This window comes from Balaenoptera acutorostrata, chromosome 6 (assembly GCF_949987535.1).
Source record: "Balaenoptera acutorostrata chromosome 6, mBalAcu1.1, whole genome shotgun sequence".
Classification (NCBI taxonomy): Eukaryota; Metazoa; Chordata; class Mammalia; order Artiodactyla; family Balaenopteridae; genus Balaenoptera; species Balaenoptera acutorostrata.
In genome coordinates, this window is record NC_080069.1 from 93,437,561 (window position 1) to 93,456,142 (window position 18,582).

At 42.6% G+C, this 18,582-nt stretch overlaps 1 protein-coding gene across 4 annotated transcripts in view; it reads left to right on the plus strand.

Moving 5' to 3' along the window:
* The window catches only part of INVS (inversin), a 146,653-nt gene that overhangs the window by 104,252 nt on the left and 23,819 nt on the right, over positions 1-18,582 (plus strand). For all 4 annotated transcript variants that reach the window (XM_007197065.3, XM_007197066.3, XM_007197067.3 and 1 more), the window contains exons 12-13: positions 449-661; positions 11,995-12,281. In XM_007197065.3, the coding sequence (XP_007197127.2) occupies positions 449-661; positions 11,995-12,281 (500 nt within the window). The remainder of the gene's footprint in view (positions 1-448; positions 662-11,994; positions 12,282-18,582) is intronic.

An 18,582-nucleotide genomic window follows, 5' to 3' on the forward strand; every position in this document is an offset into this window, starting at 1 on the left:
TGTGGTGATTTAAAGGGCTGTCTTTATCATAGACTAAATCTCTCCATTTGGAGGTATATTTTTCATTTCATAAGCATTAACTATCAGTAATCACAGGCTCTAACTTATGAATCTCACAGAATATTATTTGCAGTGCTTTTTCCAGATAGGAGCAGGAATTACTTGGAACATGGGGAAGAAGAAAAGTGATCATGTGTTCTGATTTGTGAGCAAGTTAGCAAAACTGAGGAATAGACATGGTCAGCAGCACAAAGCACCTGACCCCAGCTTCACCCTTGTTTTGTGTGCATCAGAGAAGAAAGGAACAGTCCTGGAGTACAGAAGATAGCTTTGCCTGAGGAACATTTCCACATCTTAGAATGAGTTTTCCTTCTGCTGCGTAATATTGCCAGTTTAACTGTGCCCTGAACTACATTCTGACACTTAAAAAAAAATCTCCCTGCTTCAGGTACACTCCCCTCGATTACGCTTTGCTTGGTGAGCGCCATGAAGTGATCCAGTTCATGTTGGAGCATGGCGCCCTGTCCATCGCAGCCATACAGGACATCGCCGCCTTCAAAATCCAGGCTGTCTACAAAGGGTACAAGGTCAGAAAAGCTTTCCGAGACCGGAAAAATCTCCTCATGAAGCATGAACAGTTGAGAAAAGATGCTGCTGCCAAGTAAGTATGAGATCTAGGGACTGTGTTCTCACAACTCAGAGTCAACGTGGAATGGGGCACGGTGGTGGGAGTGGCCAGGAGAGAGAATCAAGAGGGAATCTGAAATCCCTGTGATCCTTGTACCCATGTCACTGTCCCCCTTCTGCTCACCAGCCCTTCAGAGGACTGAGGCTAACAGGAAGGATAACAGCCTAATCTCTACTTGGTGGCTGTTCTTCTAGGTTAGTCCTTGACCTTCTAACTCTGGAACAAATCACTGTCACACCCACCCATGGCAAGGAGTTGGGGGATGGGGGTGCTACCTGCAGTAAGCTACGAAGGGATAACTGGTCCTCTCACCTTTCCTACCTTTCCAAAAGAAGCTCATGCCAATATCTAGCCTACTTTGGCTAGACTAAGTCTAGTTTTGATTTGATTGAAGCAACCAACTTGCATAAATAACTTGCTTTCCCCCACCTATTCCTTAACAAATCTGTACTAAGTAATGTAATTTATTCAAGGAATATTGATTGAATTCTTACTACACATACAAAACTCTTGGCTTGAGCCTAAGGAAAAAATAGTACTTGCTTTGAGGACCTCATACTTTTTTGGATAATGATATATAATATGCAAAATAGTCATTTTGCCTATTATACATTGTGATTATTTTACCATAAGTAATTGATTCTAGATTATGCCTTGGTTTTCCTTTTCTTTGATACTTGTTTTGGGTATTTTAAATAGCAAGAGAGTATTGCGTTAGCAGGTGTAATACCAAAACCTCTGATGAGAAAGATACGGATGACAGGCAGATTCTTGAGGGATAACTTCCTGAATGTTTCCAACTCTTGAGTCCTTCCAATTCTTGAATCCTACCATATCTTGCCCACAAGGAGGAAGCATAAGTGTAATAAATAACAGTTAAAAATAATAATAAAAGGCAAGATAAACTATGTTAGTAAGAAGTTGAATACCACTATGAGCTGGAATGCTAACCATCTTGTCAATCTTCAAGACAAGATTGACAGAAACACATCATTTTCTGCGACTCTGAAGCTACTGAAGTAGTTGATATCTTGGGAAGTATTATTTTGCACTCTTCTCATAACAAGGCTCTTTTCACTTTTACCAAAGAATCCAGTATTAACCTAAAGCCTCTACGTGCCTCTTCTGCAGCCTTCTCATAAAAGTTCTCTGCATGTGAGTGACAACTGTAAGTGGGTAATACATGTGACAAATTATCCTGAGTTGCAAGTAAACATTCTCTGCAAGGGAAGGAATACTGTATTTCTGACTACCGATGTTTCTATAAACTCAAGTTTAATATGTGAGAATCCACTTTCTGACTTTGAAGTCATATCTACCTGAATATGAGGTGGGACTCTACAAAGCTACCATGGCTGACTTTGTATGTTCCCAAAAGAGAGTGTATTGATCCAAACACATTCTATTTTGTTACTGGAGAGAGGGGCCCCAGAGTTCTCCTCCCCACCAAACTCCCTTTCCAGTGGAATAGAAGGATTGTGGTTGAGTGAAAAGGAGACCTGGGTTCAAATCCAGCATCTGATATTTACTTAAGATGAACTGAACACAGCATTTCTCTCTCTGGGCCTCAGTTTCTCTATCTGTAAAACACGACAAATTAGACTAGCTGATTTTAGGCACCCTCCAGCTCAGTGGAAACCCCTGTCTTCATTGTTAGTGACCTCAGCCTCCTCTTCCTCTCCTTTGCCAGTGATGCTGCCCAGAGGCTGTATGCCTGGGGCCAAGAGTTCCAAGTCAGTGTACGCTGGGAACTGAAAATACATTTATCAGGAGAGCTATACGGAGGAAGGGGTTTCACATAATGCCATGCTTAAAAAGAGTAGTGGTTTGCAGTATTTTTTTCCCTAACATGGCCTTTTGTAACTCCAAGCCCAGAGGGTTTGGACCGACAAGGAGATTTAGGAGACATCTTTCTAGTCTAACCCCCACCTTCTACCCTTTTAGTTGTTATCCTGATTAGTTTCAGTGCTGTGAAAGATAGGCCCTCTTCATTCTTAATTCTTAGTTTCTGAAATTGATTTTTAAAAACACTTTTAAATGGTAGCTGTACTTACTGTGATAATCATTGAAATTACCGAAACTGAAAATTTCCTGTACTTTTTCTCCGTCACAGTCTTTCCTTTATTGGTCCTCATTATTGGGAGTGAACAAGTTTCTTACACTTCCTAACCATCACCTCCTACAGACATTGTAGCATAGATCTCCAAGAGAAATATTTAAATGGAGAAGTAACTGATTTAAGTTGTATTAATTTTATTTCTCAAAAGTTATTTCTGAAAATCTGAGTCAGTGTTTAATTTTGGTTTTAGATTTGGTTTTAAGAAACAGAAATCAGAATGTTAAATTCAGTCTTTGCTGCTGCTGCCTCATTGGCCCAGGCACATCATGTTGCCTCAATGTACCTTTCCCTATTTCTCACGTTACGATGGCAGGAATCACCTTCCTTGAAGTAAGGATGTCGAAGAAACTGATTAAACTTAACGGGATTACTATTTTACTGGTAGAGAAATTGGGAGAGAGAGAAGTTTTAGTCATATTTTCTAAGTCATTTTTTTTTAGAAAATACTATTTAGGAAATACCTATAATCCATTTAAAAGCACTTTACAACCCATACTGCACCTCCTATGAGGTTGCCAAAATGCACGTTACTGTAGTTTACCTGCCAAAGCAGAGTTGAAGGCACATGAAAATAAGACTGTGTTTATGTTGATCACTCTTATTCCTTGAAGCTTCCTTTTTCCCGGGTTTTTATTTCACTCTCTAATCTCAGATCTCCTCTAAGTCCCTGAAGTCTCCCTTCTCACATCTTCTTAATTATACCATTTCCACACTGAGGTCAGCACTGCAGGCTAACTCCTTAGACTTCTATTCATGCTGTACTTTTTTCATTGAAAACATATCTACTCTGAAAACTTAAATTACTTCATCTCTGTAGATAACCCTTTCATCTCTCTCACATCTTGAGCTCCTGGAACTCTAATCCCAAATCATCCGTTGCCTACTGGGCATTTCCACTTGTTACTTGCCAGTATGTCAGATCATTGGACATTTCCATTTGCATGTCCTGTTGTCACTGTCACTTCAGGCTCACTGTGTGAAACCTACAACTCATCACCACAACCTGTCTCCCCTGGCCTCCTGATTTCCCTACTAGTGCTGCTGCCGCTGATTCTGCTAATTCCTCTTTCTGAAATGTCCTTTGCTTTGGTTCTTCTGTCCCACTGCTCTATGGAGGCCATCATTCTTGAATACCATCCGTGATACTACATCAGACCCTTCAACATTTGACTTCCGCTTATATCTCCAAGTCTCATTTCTCTCCATTAGTCCCACCCTGCCACCCCTCACACTTGAGGCCTCAGCCATCCTGAACTTTCGCCACTTCCTCACTTACCACCACGCTCTCGGGAGACCTGAGCTTCCTTCTGGCTAGTGTATGAGACTGAGTATGACTCTTAGAGTTACATAATCAAGTCCAGTTTGGGTCACCCACTTCAAACTCTTGTAATGCCAAAGTCCCTCGCATGGGAAGTTGTGCTGTGTCCTCAAAAAGTCAAGTGACAAGGTATGTGCCTCTCAAGCAGCACATTTCATTAGTGGGCAGTTCTGTCTGGCAGAAGTTCTTTTCTCCCTTTTGATCTTGAGCTGCCCCTTGAAGCAAAAGAGAAAAAGTCTAAATCCTTTTCTATAAACCAACTTCCAGATAATTAAAGAAGGTGCTCATTGATACTCGCACTCATACCCCAGCTCTCCTTCTCACTTTGTAGCAGATCCGCTTGCAGCCAGCTCCCCAGACGTGCTCAGTTTGTCAGTGCCTTTCTTCAGGGTTGACCCATAGGTCTGAGTCTTCTGCTCATCCAGTGGTCTGATCCATGGGGAACCACTTCCATGGTTCTACTCCATACCTTCCCACTTCCCTGAGCCTCAGTTTCTCGTCAGTCAAATGAAAAGATTTCTTAGTCCAGGACAAGCTTTGGGGCTCCATGAGCGCCCTGAAACTGTAGGCAGTATTTTGTGTGTCATGAGCATATGTGCATTTGGTGGGGGGGGGGGGGGGAGGATCTTTGGATTTTTATTACATTCTGTAAGAGGGTTCGTGAATCATAGAAAGAATTTTTTTTTAAATCGCACTAAATGATATCTGAGGTTCCTCCCAGCTCTAACAGTCTGTAAGTCAAAGGTCCTAAAATGCGTGACATTTTCTCATTCCCTCGAGAGGAAGTCAAAGACCAAATATTACTAAGCCTGTTTTTCAGCGACAATGAAGAGATAGAATCTGACAGACCCCCCACATACAACACAATACCACCTGAAAAGGTTAGAGCTAAACCTTTTCTGTCTGGTGAGGTAATCAGTTTCCTCTCACTGGAAATGTTCCAGCAGAAACTGAATTGTCATCTCTCCAGGATAATACATAAGGAATTTTAAAAAGTATATGAAGAGCTGGTCTCTCAGATCTCTTCAGAGTCAAAGATTCTATGAGAGCTGTGCCCTCCCATCTGCCTGAAATAACCTTTTCTCACATCCCTCCTTTCTCATTTTGACATTATTTCTATGTAGCCTTTTTTTCTCTTCTAGTTTAATTAGTCTCCCACATCGTCCCTTAGCTCTGGGTAGATATCTCTATTTCAGCATGCATCACATCTAGAACTTACTATCTGCAGGAAGTATGGGTCTGATTCCCCACTAGATTGTCAATTCCTGGAGAGCAGGGATTATATTATGTACCTCCATACTTCTAGTGCCTTAGAGCCCTTGATATATAGCAAGCATTTAATAATATGTGTTCAGTAACTGCTCCTACAGTGGGTCTAAGACTTTACCTAAGTCGTTCATCATTCTGGGCCTTAGTTTCCCCCTCTGTCAAATGGAAGGGTTGGACCGGGTCCTCTCTGAGGTCTCCTTCAGTCTCTGTAAGTGGACCAATCACTGTAACTTGTTTGCCTTACTCAGGCAGCAAACACATTTATGTACCATTTATCCTCATAACACACACTGGCACTTGTATTTGTGCATTTGGTTTTCCAGCTCCCTCCATATTTATCATGAGCAAATTACCATTTGACAGGTTTATGATTTTAAAAAGAAACCTAAGAGCAATAAGGTTTATCACTGCATATACTTGAACATTAGACCCCACTATGTGGCTTCTCCAGAGAGTTGTATTTGCCCAGTTTTGCCAAGAAATTAATTCTATCAGACATTGTAGCAATAAGCAGCCTCTTTCCCATTCCATGAGCATTCAAGTTGCTATTTGCCATGAATACAAGACCTAAGAGAGGCTTGAGAGATGTGGTTTAAATGGCTTCTACAGAAAAAGGATTTGTGTGGTTTCAACAATGAGCATTTTCTGAAAATATCAACAGGCCCAGCCCTGTAGCTCTTAGATGGCAAGGCACTCATGCCACACCCAGGTTTCTTCACTTCTAACCAGATGCAGTTGCAGCTTAACAGCTTTACCTGTTAATAAAAGTAATAATGATTACTTATATTAATATAGTACTTTATAGCTTACAGAATTCTTGTACATTAAATTTGTACAAAACCCAATGAAGTAGACAGGGCAGCTATCCTTAAACCCATTTCATGCAGGGGAAAATAACACAGAGAGATTAACTTGCCTGAAATCACACAGCTAGTAAGGGAGAGAGTTGGCACATGAATCTCAGTCTTACCCAAAGCCAGGGCTCCTACCATTGCTTGGTTCAGGGGAATCAGCCCTCCAGCCATGCTTGTGCTAGAGGCTCTCTCCAGATGCCAGCACCATCTGATAGGCCAGCATGGAACAACCTTGCTGCTTTTTCCTGACTTATATGCAACATGTAATTGTTGGTGGCAAAAGTCACCAGGCCCCCAAGTCAGCTTTTGTCCTAACTCAATGCTTTTTCAGTTGTGCCGTGTCATTTCCAGTGATTATTAAGAGAGTGGTACCAAGCCACCAGAATCAGTTCTGCAACATAGTTCAATAAAAATCTCCTTATTATTCTCCAAGCTAACATAGCAGAGCATACCAGTATCCTCCTAAATCCTTGAGAAAGTTAAGAAAACTAGTTGGCCCCAAGCCTACACCAGGACGATGAACAAGAATGGCACTAGGGCAAAGCTGGGTTAAAGCGGTACAACAGCAGGACACACTAACTTAACCTCCCTTTTCTGTGGAAACCATTTTAATCACACCTCTCAAACCTCTCTTAGTCCTATATTCATGGCAATGGCAACTTGAATACTCATGAATGAGAATGAGCCTGCTTTATTTCTGCAGTGTCTGACAGAATTAATTTCTTCTTGTTAAAAATTGACAACTAAAACTCTCTGTGGAAGCCACATAGTGGGGTAGGGAAAGAATCCATCAACTTCCAGGACTTAAACTTTCCAGGCCCAGAGGCAGGTCTGTGCCCTGTCGTGCAGACAGACGCCTTCAGTGCTGAGATGCTGAAGCCATGGAGCATTCAAGCCTTTGAAGTTACTGCCTTTGATCTGGTTCTCTGCACATCAAGCAATCTTTTGATCACTTGGTTTCTTACTGGCCTTTTTTTTTTGCAATGGTTATCTAGGCTTCTCATTTGCAGAAGTCCCCATTCTTGAGTCTTAGATCTGGCTTGGGAGGGCTCCAGGGTATATCTCTGACCCACAACAGCCCTTCAGAGATTTGCACCAGCAGTGTATGCCTTGGGTCTTTTCTTCCCTGGGTGAAACAGCCCCGTTCCTCCAGCCCATCCTTTGGAGACCCTCTTTACCCTGTGGTGCATAGGACCCAAAGCAGAGGTTGTCAAAGATCTGATCCCCAGTTGGCTTTCTTACATTTTTATACTGTGAGCCTCTGGGGAGCTGCAAAAATTGCTCTAGAAGAGACAGTACAAACCAGACTAATTGGTAGCCCATCAAAAGCTGTTGTCTGGCTGATTTCCCTTAAGATAATAGAAAAAAAAAAAAGGGGGGAGGAAAATGTGGGACTAGTTTATACATTAAGATTCTGCTATCTTAATAAATTTCCTGCTAAAATATTACTTGCTGTGTCATGGACAGGATTTTTTTCTCTTTAAATTTTCATGTAAAGTAGAATAACATTGGTTCTTTTTCTTGTATTTGTTTCCTAAACTTTACAAAAATAGGTCAAGTGTATAGCATGAAGATTAAAGATCTTTGACATTCTGTAATAAATTAGTTGGGGAAAAAACACTTAAATTTTAGGACAGTTATTGAGTCTAAGGGTTCAGGACTAAAAGCTATGCTAGAAGCTAGCTTGAAATGCTGTTAATGGTTACTTTAATGTAGTCTTACCACTTTCTTCATATGACCCAATTCACTTTTTTAAATGATGGAAGAAGACTGAGTAAAATTTTTAAAAATGATTTGTGAGATGAATTTTACAGAAAGAAGTAAAGCTGCTGAATTCCAGCTCAGCTCTGTGTATAGAAAGCTGTTAGCACGTAACCTTGGATAAGTCACTAAGCTCTCTGCCTCAGTTTCCTTATCTACCAAATAAGTGCATTGCCCTCATTAAAGTGAGATTCCTTCAAGTTCTTACATTGTGAGCAGTGGTTCTGGACCTTTTCCCCCAGGGAAACACACAAACACACACGGGATCATATTCTTTTCTGAGGAGCTGTATCCTCTGTGTGTGTGTGTGTGTGTGTGTGTGTGTGTGTGTGTGTGTGTGTGGTTGCTTTTTGTTTCAAGGCAGCAGTACAGATAAAACAGGATGCAGCTTATACATAATTCCCAGTTCTAATCCCTTTTCCTCAGTGATCACTACTTTTACATCAAGAACCACAGCTCTGGAGATCTGCACATTTGTGGGCTGTGTGCCACCTGGAAGATTTTTTTAATGCAAAATGCATCCATTTTTAAAAAACATTAATTTACTTCTATTCATCAGCTGAGTGTGTAATTATATATTCTCATGATTACATTCTTTCTCCCGAATCTGCTTACTGAGTTCCACCGAAATGAAAAAATAACCCCTTGCAAACCTCCCCCTCCAGAAGAGTCTTCAGAAGGCAGAGCTCCCTTACCTACTGGCCATCTTGATCACTCTAAAAGGCTAGATCCCCTGTTTGTCCTGTGACTGCCCTTGTGGGAGGCCCAGAAAGGTCTTCAGTGACAAGGTTTGCCCAGGGGCTGATTGCACAGTGGCTTCTTGGAATTGAAAAGGAAAGGGGTTTGGTGTCCTAAAAGAAGGAGAAATGACTGCTCAAATAACAACGTCTTGGTTATCACCTCAAAGCCTCTTTTGATGGCAATGATATCCATGCAAATGCCAAGCCAGGCAACCCCACACGCCTGTCTGTCTGAAGGACCAATATATTCTCTTAAAGCACTTCTGTTCATCAGTGCTCGTAAAAAGAGCAGCTCTCCCTCTGCCTGCCAGGAGCACGGCTGTTAGATCAATTAGCAGCACCTCAGCCACCCAGATGCTTCCACCTTCTGAAAAGCAGCCTTCTCACAGACAGATCACATTGAAATGGCACTTGCTAGCATCCATATGAATCCCAGGCACTGAAGATGACAGGCTGTCCAGCTCGCCTGTCGACTGCAACGCAGTGCACACAAGTGTCAGCATTTGGCAAAGCCTGTAACAAGGCCAGAGTCAAATGAGAACATTCGAGCTATACAGGAGTCAGCACGACCCATCTGACCACTTTCTCTGGGATTGCACTCAGTGGGAACCTATCAGAGAGGCAAGCTTGGACCCCAGATCAGGGGCTTCACCACACAGGATGAAAGACCTTCAGAAGGGGAGTTAAGGGACTTCCCTGGTGGTCCAGTGGTTAAGACTATGTACTCCCAATGCAGGGGGCCAGGGTTCGATCCCTGGTTGGAGAACTAGATCCCGCATGCACGCCGCAACTCAGAGCCCGCATGCTGCAGCTGAGAAGTCCACATTGCCACAACTAAGAAGCCCGCATGCTGCAATGAAGATCCCGTGTGCCACAATTAAGAACCGGCACAGCCTAAATAAATTTTTTTTTTTAAGAGGTGGTGGGGAGTTAAGTTGACAAGGCTTTATATTAAAGTGTGACTCAGATATCTGTCATCTGGGACTTTCCTGTTCCTTGAGATATAAATAAGCTTTGCTTCAGATTGCACAGTCTGTGGAAATCTGAATTCTATGACTTCTTGGGGGCTTAGGGTCTCTGCCTCAGCTCTTGGTCCCATTTCTGGGACCGTAGCCCTACAACTTGTCAGGTTGCCTATAAAAAAGCATGTATGAGCATGGGAGGCCTTCCGAGAAGCTGGTGTCATTGAGGAGACTCACATTGCATATCCTCTAATGGCATAGTTAACAGGCCACACGAGACTTTCCTATTCTCTTAAGCTTTGCTACTCGGGGTGTGGCCAGAAGACCAGTAGCACCTGTATGACCTGGGTGCTTGGTAGAAATGCAGACTCTTGAGCCCCACCCCAGCCCCAGTAAATCAGAACCTAGGTTTTAGTAAGATCTCAGGAGAGTCCATTCATTAAGGTGTGTGGATCACAGATCTAAAGTCCTTTTCTGTCCCCTCACCTGGACGATTCTCTGCCCGGCCCTTGCTCCACGCAGTACCCAGTCCTTCGCCTTCTCTTTCTTCCCCCTCCCTCCTCTCTTGTTCTTTCATCTCTTCCCTCCCTGTCAGGAGCTACAAACAAATTCTTTGTGTCCTGACAGAGCAGGCCTCTTTTCTGGAGCCCCAAGCCAGTCACCACCTAGGCCCTGAGGGTCTCACCTTCTACCAGCCCTCAATCCTGTCCCCAAGCTTACTGAGGTATTTGTCTAAACAAGGTCCCCCACTAAGAGGGACCCTGATACCAGCTACTCCGATAAAAGAAATCTCTCCATCTCATTACATAACACAGCCCCGATTTTATAAAGACATTCCAAACAGACCCTTAAATCAATTCAGGATTATTAGCCATCATGTGAGTGTTAGACCTGGGGAAACTGAGTCTTCGGCAGGAAGGTGACTTATTCAAGGTCTTTTTGTGGTTACTGGCAGAGGCAGGACCAGAAGAATTCTTATACTTCCCAGTACAGGGTTCTCTTCACTATACCTCTAATTATTCTACTTTAAACTGCACCCTTAAATGGCAACCAAATTCTCTTCCTGAGCAGCAAATATGTATTGGGTGCCTGCTGTTTATAGCAAGCATTATTTAAAGGTCAGAAGAAGCAAAACAGACCCAGTTTTTCCATACTCTCTCCTTTGCCCAGACTGCTCCCTCAGACTAACTTCCTCATTCCCACCTACCTGCCTGGCAAACTCCTACACATCTTTGAGAATCAACAGTTGGGACCTTCTTCCAGGTTCCTCCACAAAATTAATCACTACTTCCTCTGTGCAAGCACATTATTATAACATTTCTTCCATCATATGTTAAGCCTTTGTTGCCCTAGCTGTTCCGCTCTGGGTAGAAGGTTCTTCAAGGGAGGGCCGAACTCTGTGGTCCTCATCACTGTATCATCAGTGCCCAGCACAGGACAGGTGCAGAAAATGTTCGTTTTCATCCTCTTTTTTTTCCCTTGGATATCCCTACAAATTAATGACATCAGTCAAACAAATCCTGTCCTTAACTCAGCCACTTCGTCCTTAAGCACCTGGCCCCTTTCTGGACCTGCGTTACCTCGGCCCATCTGTCTCACCCGGCCACTCATTTCTAGTCCTGGCCTCCCCTCTCTATTCTGTTGCTACCCAAAGGTTCCAGCTTAGCCACCAGCTACTTGTGTATGACTTCTTGAAAATCACCGTACCTTCTGGGCCTCATCTGCAAGTTGAGTGGGTTTGACCCATAAGCTAAGCGCTCTCTCGATGGCAGTGTTACGAGATTATAACACACCTCACAGGTGTGTTATAGTCACTTGTGAGGTGCTTTGTAATTTTTTCATGTAATCATTAAGGTTTACCAGTGGTCTTTTTAATAAATAGAGAAGATTAAGGGTTATCCCTCTGACTATCATTCTCAGTTGCATTCTGATGTGCTTTCTGGAATAGGAGAAAAGGGGTGTAGTTACAGGTAGTTCCAGGGATCACACACACTTGGGGCACACACACTTTGGGATCCTCTTATGTCTCACCAAAAAGTTCCATATCATGTGTGTCTCAACTGGGCACAGGTTGATCTATAAGATTCTTTCTGCCTCCATCATCCTTTGAGCTATAAGACCTGGATAAAAGACAGGAAATTGTGAAATTGTGAAAATTCTGAATTTCCAAATCCCCCCTGTGTTGTGGTAGCTCCTTTTAAAGTTCAAATCTCACTCAGGAACACTTGAACAGGTAACGAACGCTCTTAATTTTTTCCTCTTCCCCTTTGGCTTTGCTCCCAGGAAGCGAGAAGAAGAAAATAGGCGAAGAGAGGCAGAACAGCAGAAGGGAAGGCTGAGCCCAGATTCCTGCAGACCCCAAGCTCCTCCCTGTCTGCCCAGCACCCAGGCTGAGCCCCGCAGGCAGAGCTGGGCGCCCAGCAAACAGCCTCCCTGCAGCGACAAGGCCCAGGGCCCTGAGCGGAAAGCCTGTAGACGGTCTCCAGGCAGAGGGTCTCCAAGCAGAGCCCCCCAAAAGGAGCAGCATCTCTCCCCAGACTTGCAGAGAACAGATCCCAGAAAACCAAATGGTAGGTGTATTGCCTTGTTATTCAGTGCTAACCTATGGACTGTGGGCTCTTTTGATTCACGTATTTAGACCATTTACATTTAAGGTAATTATGTCAGCACTTAAGTCGGCCATTTTATTATTTATTTGCTCTTTATTTCCTCTGTTTCTCTTTTCTTCCCTTCATTAACCAGACTCTCACGATGTGACAGCCCTGTTGTATTTCCTCAAGTTCTTTCTTAGCTTGGGACCTTTGCATATAACAATTCTTTTATCTATATGGACAAAAAGTACCTTTTATTTTTCAGCTCTCAGAGTGAATGCTCCTTCCTCTGTACAGCCATGCCTTCCCACTAAACAAGGCTTTGTTTTCCTGCTATATGCTCCCATAGCTTTCCTGTACTTCCTTATTATGAGGATCATCACCTTTCACTGTTATTACTGGCTTACTTGTCTATTTTTTCCACTAGACTATAAGATCTGTAAAATCAGGGTCGCTTCAGTTATCTACTGCTGTGTAACAAACTACACTAAAACTAAATGGCTTACAATAACGGTTTATTATTTCTTATGATTTTGTGGGTTGGTTGGGCAGTTCCTCTGCAAGCTTCACCTGCTCTCACTCATGTGGCTACATTCAGTTCAAGGTCAGTTGAACTGGATGGTCTAAGATGGACTGACTTGAATGTCTGGCAGTTGATGCTGGTTATCAGCTGGGATTCCTCGACTCTGTTTTACATGGCCTTCATCCTCCCATAGGCTAAACTGGCTTTCTTACACAGTGGTCTCAGGACATCATTCTAAGAAAGCACAGGAAAAAGCTATAGGACCTCTTGAGGAATAGACTCTAGAATGTGCACGCTACATTCTGTTGATCAAAGCCAAGTTATATGACCATCCCAGACTAAATAATATGGAGAAATAGATTCCATCTTTATGCGTACTAGGATGGGAGTCATTTGGGGCTACTAAACAATCTATCACAGTTCCTTCTGGTCACAGATTATTCACATTTCTCCCACATGCAAAATATTCTCACCCTTATCTTAGGACCCCCAAATCTCATGCCAATTATCACATCAAGGTTGAAGTCTGGGATCTTGAGACTAGTGTCGTGTCCAGATGTTGTTGAGGTTCCCCAGGTGTGAATCTTTCTGATTCAAAGACCAATAGACAAAACACACATCAACCACACACATACATATTTGTATGGAAATATGTTAATATAAATGTTTCCGACATTACATGAAATTTCTAAAAATCTTATATTTGTATTTGTATGGAAATATGTTAATATAAATGTTTCAGACATTATATGAAATTTCTAAAAATCTTAAAAAAAAAAAAAAAAAAAAGACCAATAGACAAAACACACATCAACCACACATACACATCCAGCAAGCAGTGGTGAGACAGGAACAGAATAACCACAGGAGACATTCCTGTTCCAAAAGGAGAGAAATAGGAGGTACATAGCACTCACTAGTCCATAGCAATTCTGAAAGCCAGCTGGTTATACATTAGCAGGGCCCCTACTCTGAGGTATGAAATGTGCCCTGATTAGGGTCTGGTTTTACTCCTATGTGTGTTTTCTATTCCATTGTTCTCCTTGGCTCTGGGCTCTGCCACCTGGGTTCTTGGCTCTGCTCTCTGAGAAGTCTTCCTTTTCCTTGAGACATAGCCCATGTTTGCAGCTGAGTAGACTTCTTACCCTGTTTCCTGCATATAGGAAATTGGGGCCTCAGAGGTTCCTTTTCGTTTGGGACTGCCTCAGTAGTTCAAGCTGGTGGCACTCTCAGTGATACAATTATCTCAAAAACTTCATGGGTCTTCTATGAATCTGACTGGGTTCACTCCATGTTCCAAAACCACATCCATAATTATTTTTCAAATAGGCCTCTCTCTACTTTGGGTGGCTCAGGCTGCTGTGGAAAAATGCCCTTGAGATTCTTAGAAGTTCTTTTGTCTAGCTGAGAGCCCTACAATGTACCATCTTTAATATTTCTGAGGTCTTAATAAAGGGTTGCACAGCCATACTCTTGATTTGATCTTTATCTCTAGGTCATATCTTACTATATGAGACTCTTTTGTTGGCAAGAAAAAATGAAAATTTAAAACAGTTTTCTAACCCAGCACACTCTGTGCTCTATATTTACTCTAAATTCTGCTTGCAAGCTGAGTAGTTCTTTATTTCTTTCTCCCCGTACCTTATCATATGCAGCTAAAAAAAGCCAGTTGATATTTTCTTCAACATTCTACCTAGAAAGCTCCTAAGCCGTATCTACAAGTTCATTAGGTATATTTTCTATCTTCCAAGTTACTGCAGATGACAATTTTGCCAATTATCCTGCCACTGAATTACACAGTTCACTTTTCTCCAGACTCCAATAGCAATTTCTTCTCTGCTCCTCCAGCCTTCACTAATAGTTTCTTCATTGCCTTTCTAGCTTCTGCTCACCAGCCAGCTCCAAAGTCAATGCTCTGGTTTTTTGTTAGGCCAGCATGTCTCTTTTTTAGGTATCAGTTTCTGTGTTGATTCTCTCTAGCTGCATAACACACCACCCCCCAAACTAAGTGGCTTAAAACAATGGTTTAATATTTTTCACAGTTCTATGGGTTGGTTAGGCAGCTCCTCTACTGGATCAGCTGGACTTACTCCTATGGCTGCTAGAAGTTTGGCCAGGCTAGAAAGTCCAAATGGCTCCCTTCACATGTCTGGTAATTGGTGCTGGCTCTTGGCCAAGGTGTCTCAGTTCTCTTCTGTATGACCTTTCATCATCCAGCAAATTAGACCATCTTCCTTGCATGTTTTTCTCAGGGCAGTGCTCTGAGGGAGAGAAGGTGGAAGCTACAGGTCCTCTTGAGGCCCTGGGCTCCAGAACTGTCACATCACTTATACCACATTCTGTTGATCAGAGCAATTCACAAGGCCAGCCCAGCTCAAGAGAGTGGAGACGTAGACATACTGCAAAATCACATTTGAAAGGTTAGTGGATCCTAGGGTAGGAAGAATCTTTGACCTTTAAACAATCTCTCAGAAGGAGCAATATGTCTCTTACTTCTTTATCCCAGCAGGGTGTCTGGCACATAAGAGATATAATAAACATTTGTTGAATGTATACTAGCTAAGTGCTTAAGATTTGGAGATTGTTAAACATGACGCAAAAAGTATTCATTGGGTAAACACGTTTTCTGTAACAGAGTCCCATTTTTATGGCAAAGCTTTGCTTCTACTTAGTTCACCAAATCAACTTATGCATGCATTTATTCAACAGATATGTTTTTGAGCTCATACTATGTGCCAGCTATACTGAATTATAAATAAGACTAAGGACCATACCATCAGCATTTTCTTATAGCAGTGAGCACAGTATTGGTTACATAGGTAAATATTTCTTGACCTGACTCCTCTCTTAGAAAGCACCTGTTGAAAGTTTGATTGGTTTTGGGTTTACTCTGTACCTCAAGAATTATACTTAATTCCTGCAACTTCAAATGGACAGTGGTTTTCCCCCAATCCAGTGCTCTACAGAGCAGAGAGAAGGGGGAGCACAGTTATTTCAGACTACTTACAACTACACAGGGTAATTGTGGCTTGTATTCACCTTACTATAAAATACCTTGAGACAGTTATGCTGCAAAGCTAGTCACATCTACTGTGGACCTGGTCACATTCAGGTAGTTACCTTACATCCTGAGAAGTCCATGAAGATTGGTTTTTTCATAACCAATCCTTTGTCCTTAATTTACTGATACTACTGATAGTTAGACTTCCTCTCCTCACTATTGGTTTAAAGGTGAACTAGTGCATGGTTTTATAATGATTTTCAAGCCATGTAGGGCTCATGAAATGAATTCAGTGGATTGGACTAGGATAATTTTCATGAAACAGACTGCAGTAGAACCTATCAAAGTTCACTGCACATTATAAAGGTAGTAAGTTCTGTTGCAGTTATATGTCTATGTACATAGGGGTGTGTGTGTGCATGTGTGTGTGTGTTTGTATACATGCATATGAGTATACTGGGACACAATTTAAGATTTATTTCTTGGTATGGGTTATTGTCAAAAATTTTTGAAAATTACTGTTCTAGAACAGTTGAGAGGCAGGAGAGCTCCTCATTCGTTTGAGGGCAGGAAGTGGTGTCCTGAATAAGGGACCTCTGGGAAAAGCCAGATTCAGATATGCAAACAGGCTCAGAGAAGCCCAGCATCCAGACTTTGGGGAGAGTTGGAGGAAGAGAGGCCCGTGAGCCTGATTCAGGTGTAAGGAGAGGGAGCTCCAGTTTCAGGGGCAGCCTTTGCCCTGCTGACCTGCCCAAGAGGCCAGAGTACAAAGGAAAATAGGGAGAAACTTCTAAGAATCAAGACTGGACATTGACTAGGGCTTCTCCAGCATAGTGTTCCCAGGAAACCCAACATAATTGGGCAAAGGACACCCCAAGCCACATTATGTTTGGCCACATAAAGAAGGGTCACAGCTGCCTCAGCTGATCAGTGACCAGGCAGTATAGCAGCATGGGCATCCTAGCAGGAAGCCAGAGATGGGAAACGTTGACCCCTTCTTCTTCTCCATTATCCCATTTCATAAATTAGAGCCTGAGGGTTGTTAGAGAGCATCTAGTTCAGCCTCCTCAAAACAAGTCAGCACCCTGAGGCTCTGAGAGAGGGCCTTGCCTAAGGTCTCTTAACAGGTGATTGCTTTCTTCTTCCTTATTCTTCCCTTTTTGTTGTTTACAATGTGTGTAGAGCATAATGGTTAAGTGTGTAAGCTTTAGACCCTACCACTTACTAGCTATACAATCTTGAGCAGGTTACGTAGCCTCTCCAAGCCTCCTTTACTTTATTTGTTAAAAAAAAAAAAAAAAAAAGAGAGAGAGAGATAATAATGCCTGTCTTAGAAAATTGCGACCGTTAATGAGATAACCCATGTAAAGATTTAAACACAGTGCCTAAAGTACTCTATAAGTATGAGCTGTTACTATAATTAACCTCATTACTATTTCAAAGGGGGGAGGAAAGAGAGGAAGGAGACACTACTTAGAAAGACCGCTGTGGGGCTTCCCTGGTGGCACAGTGGTTAAGAATCCGCCTGGCAATGCAGGGGACACGGGTTCAAGTCCTAGTCTGGGAAGATCCCACATGCCGCGGAGCAACTAAGCCCGTGTGCTACAACTACTGAGCATGCACTCTAGAGCCCGTGAGCCACAACTACTGAGCCCAGGAGCCTAGAGCCCGTGCTCCACAATGAGAAGCCCGCACACCACAACGAAGAGTGGCCCCCGCTCGCCGCAACTGGAGAGAGTCTGCGTGCAGCAATGAAGACCCAATGCAGCCAAAAATAAAAATAAATAAAATAAATAAATTTATTTTTAAAAAAAGAAAGACCGCTGTGACTGGGTGGAGGGTGGATTTGGAAGGCCACGTAGGGCCTATACTAAGGCACAGTAGCAGCAGGGTGATGAGAAGCGGATGGACTTGAGAGGTAGAATTGCAATGACTTGGCAGCAGACTGCTTGTGGGAGGTGGTGGAATAAAGCTGTCTTTGAGTCAGTGTGGTTTTTCAGGAGAGTCTAGTGGAGGAGAAACTCACTGTTTTAAAGGCCATCCCTGATGTTTTCTTATTCTCACCATATGGGCTGCCAGGGCTAGTGGGTATGATTGGTGGGAGTATCAGGGGGCCCTTACATTTGGCACATGTGCAGTGGCTAAGGCAGCAAACTCTATTACCATCTAGATACCAGAGACTCCTTGACTTCTTTTCCTTACTCAAATTATGTATATTCAGCTATTTACTATGTCCTCATTTAGGTGTCCCAAAGGCATCTCAAACTCAACCTGTCCAGGACAGAACTGATCATCATGATTTCATGCAGAACTATTCCTGATATTGGTTAATATCCAATACTTATCCATCTGTATGTCCATCCCAGGAGTAAAAATCTGATCATTATCTTCTTTTCCTTTACCACTCAAAATCCAGTATGTCGCCGGGTCTTGTCACCTTTACTTCCTAAATAGCTTTCGAATCATTCTTTGTTTCTCATCCACCACCACCACATAGTCTACCTAACATTTGCTTACCTTCATCTCTAACTTGGACTGTTGCAGTAGCTTCCTAACTGGTCTTACTTATCTACTCTGACTCCCCTAATCCATTTTCCTCTCTGTGAGCATATCAGTCCCTTCAGTATGAAATCTCATCATATTACTCCCCTACCCAAAGCCCTGGAATCAACCACTTCTCCAAGGAACCTGGTTCCTTTTGTTGGAGGTGGTATTGGAATCCAAGATGAGTGCTAGGTGTGTATACTACTCTTGGA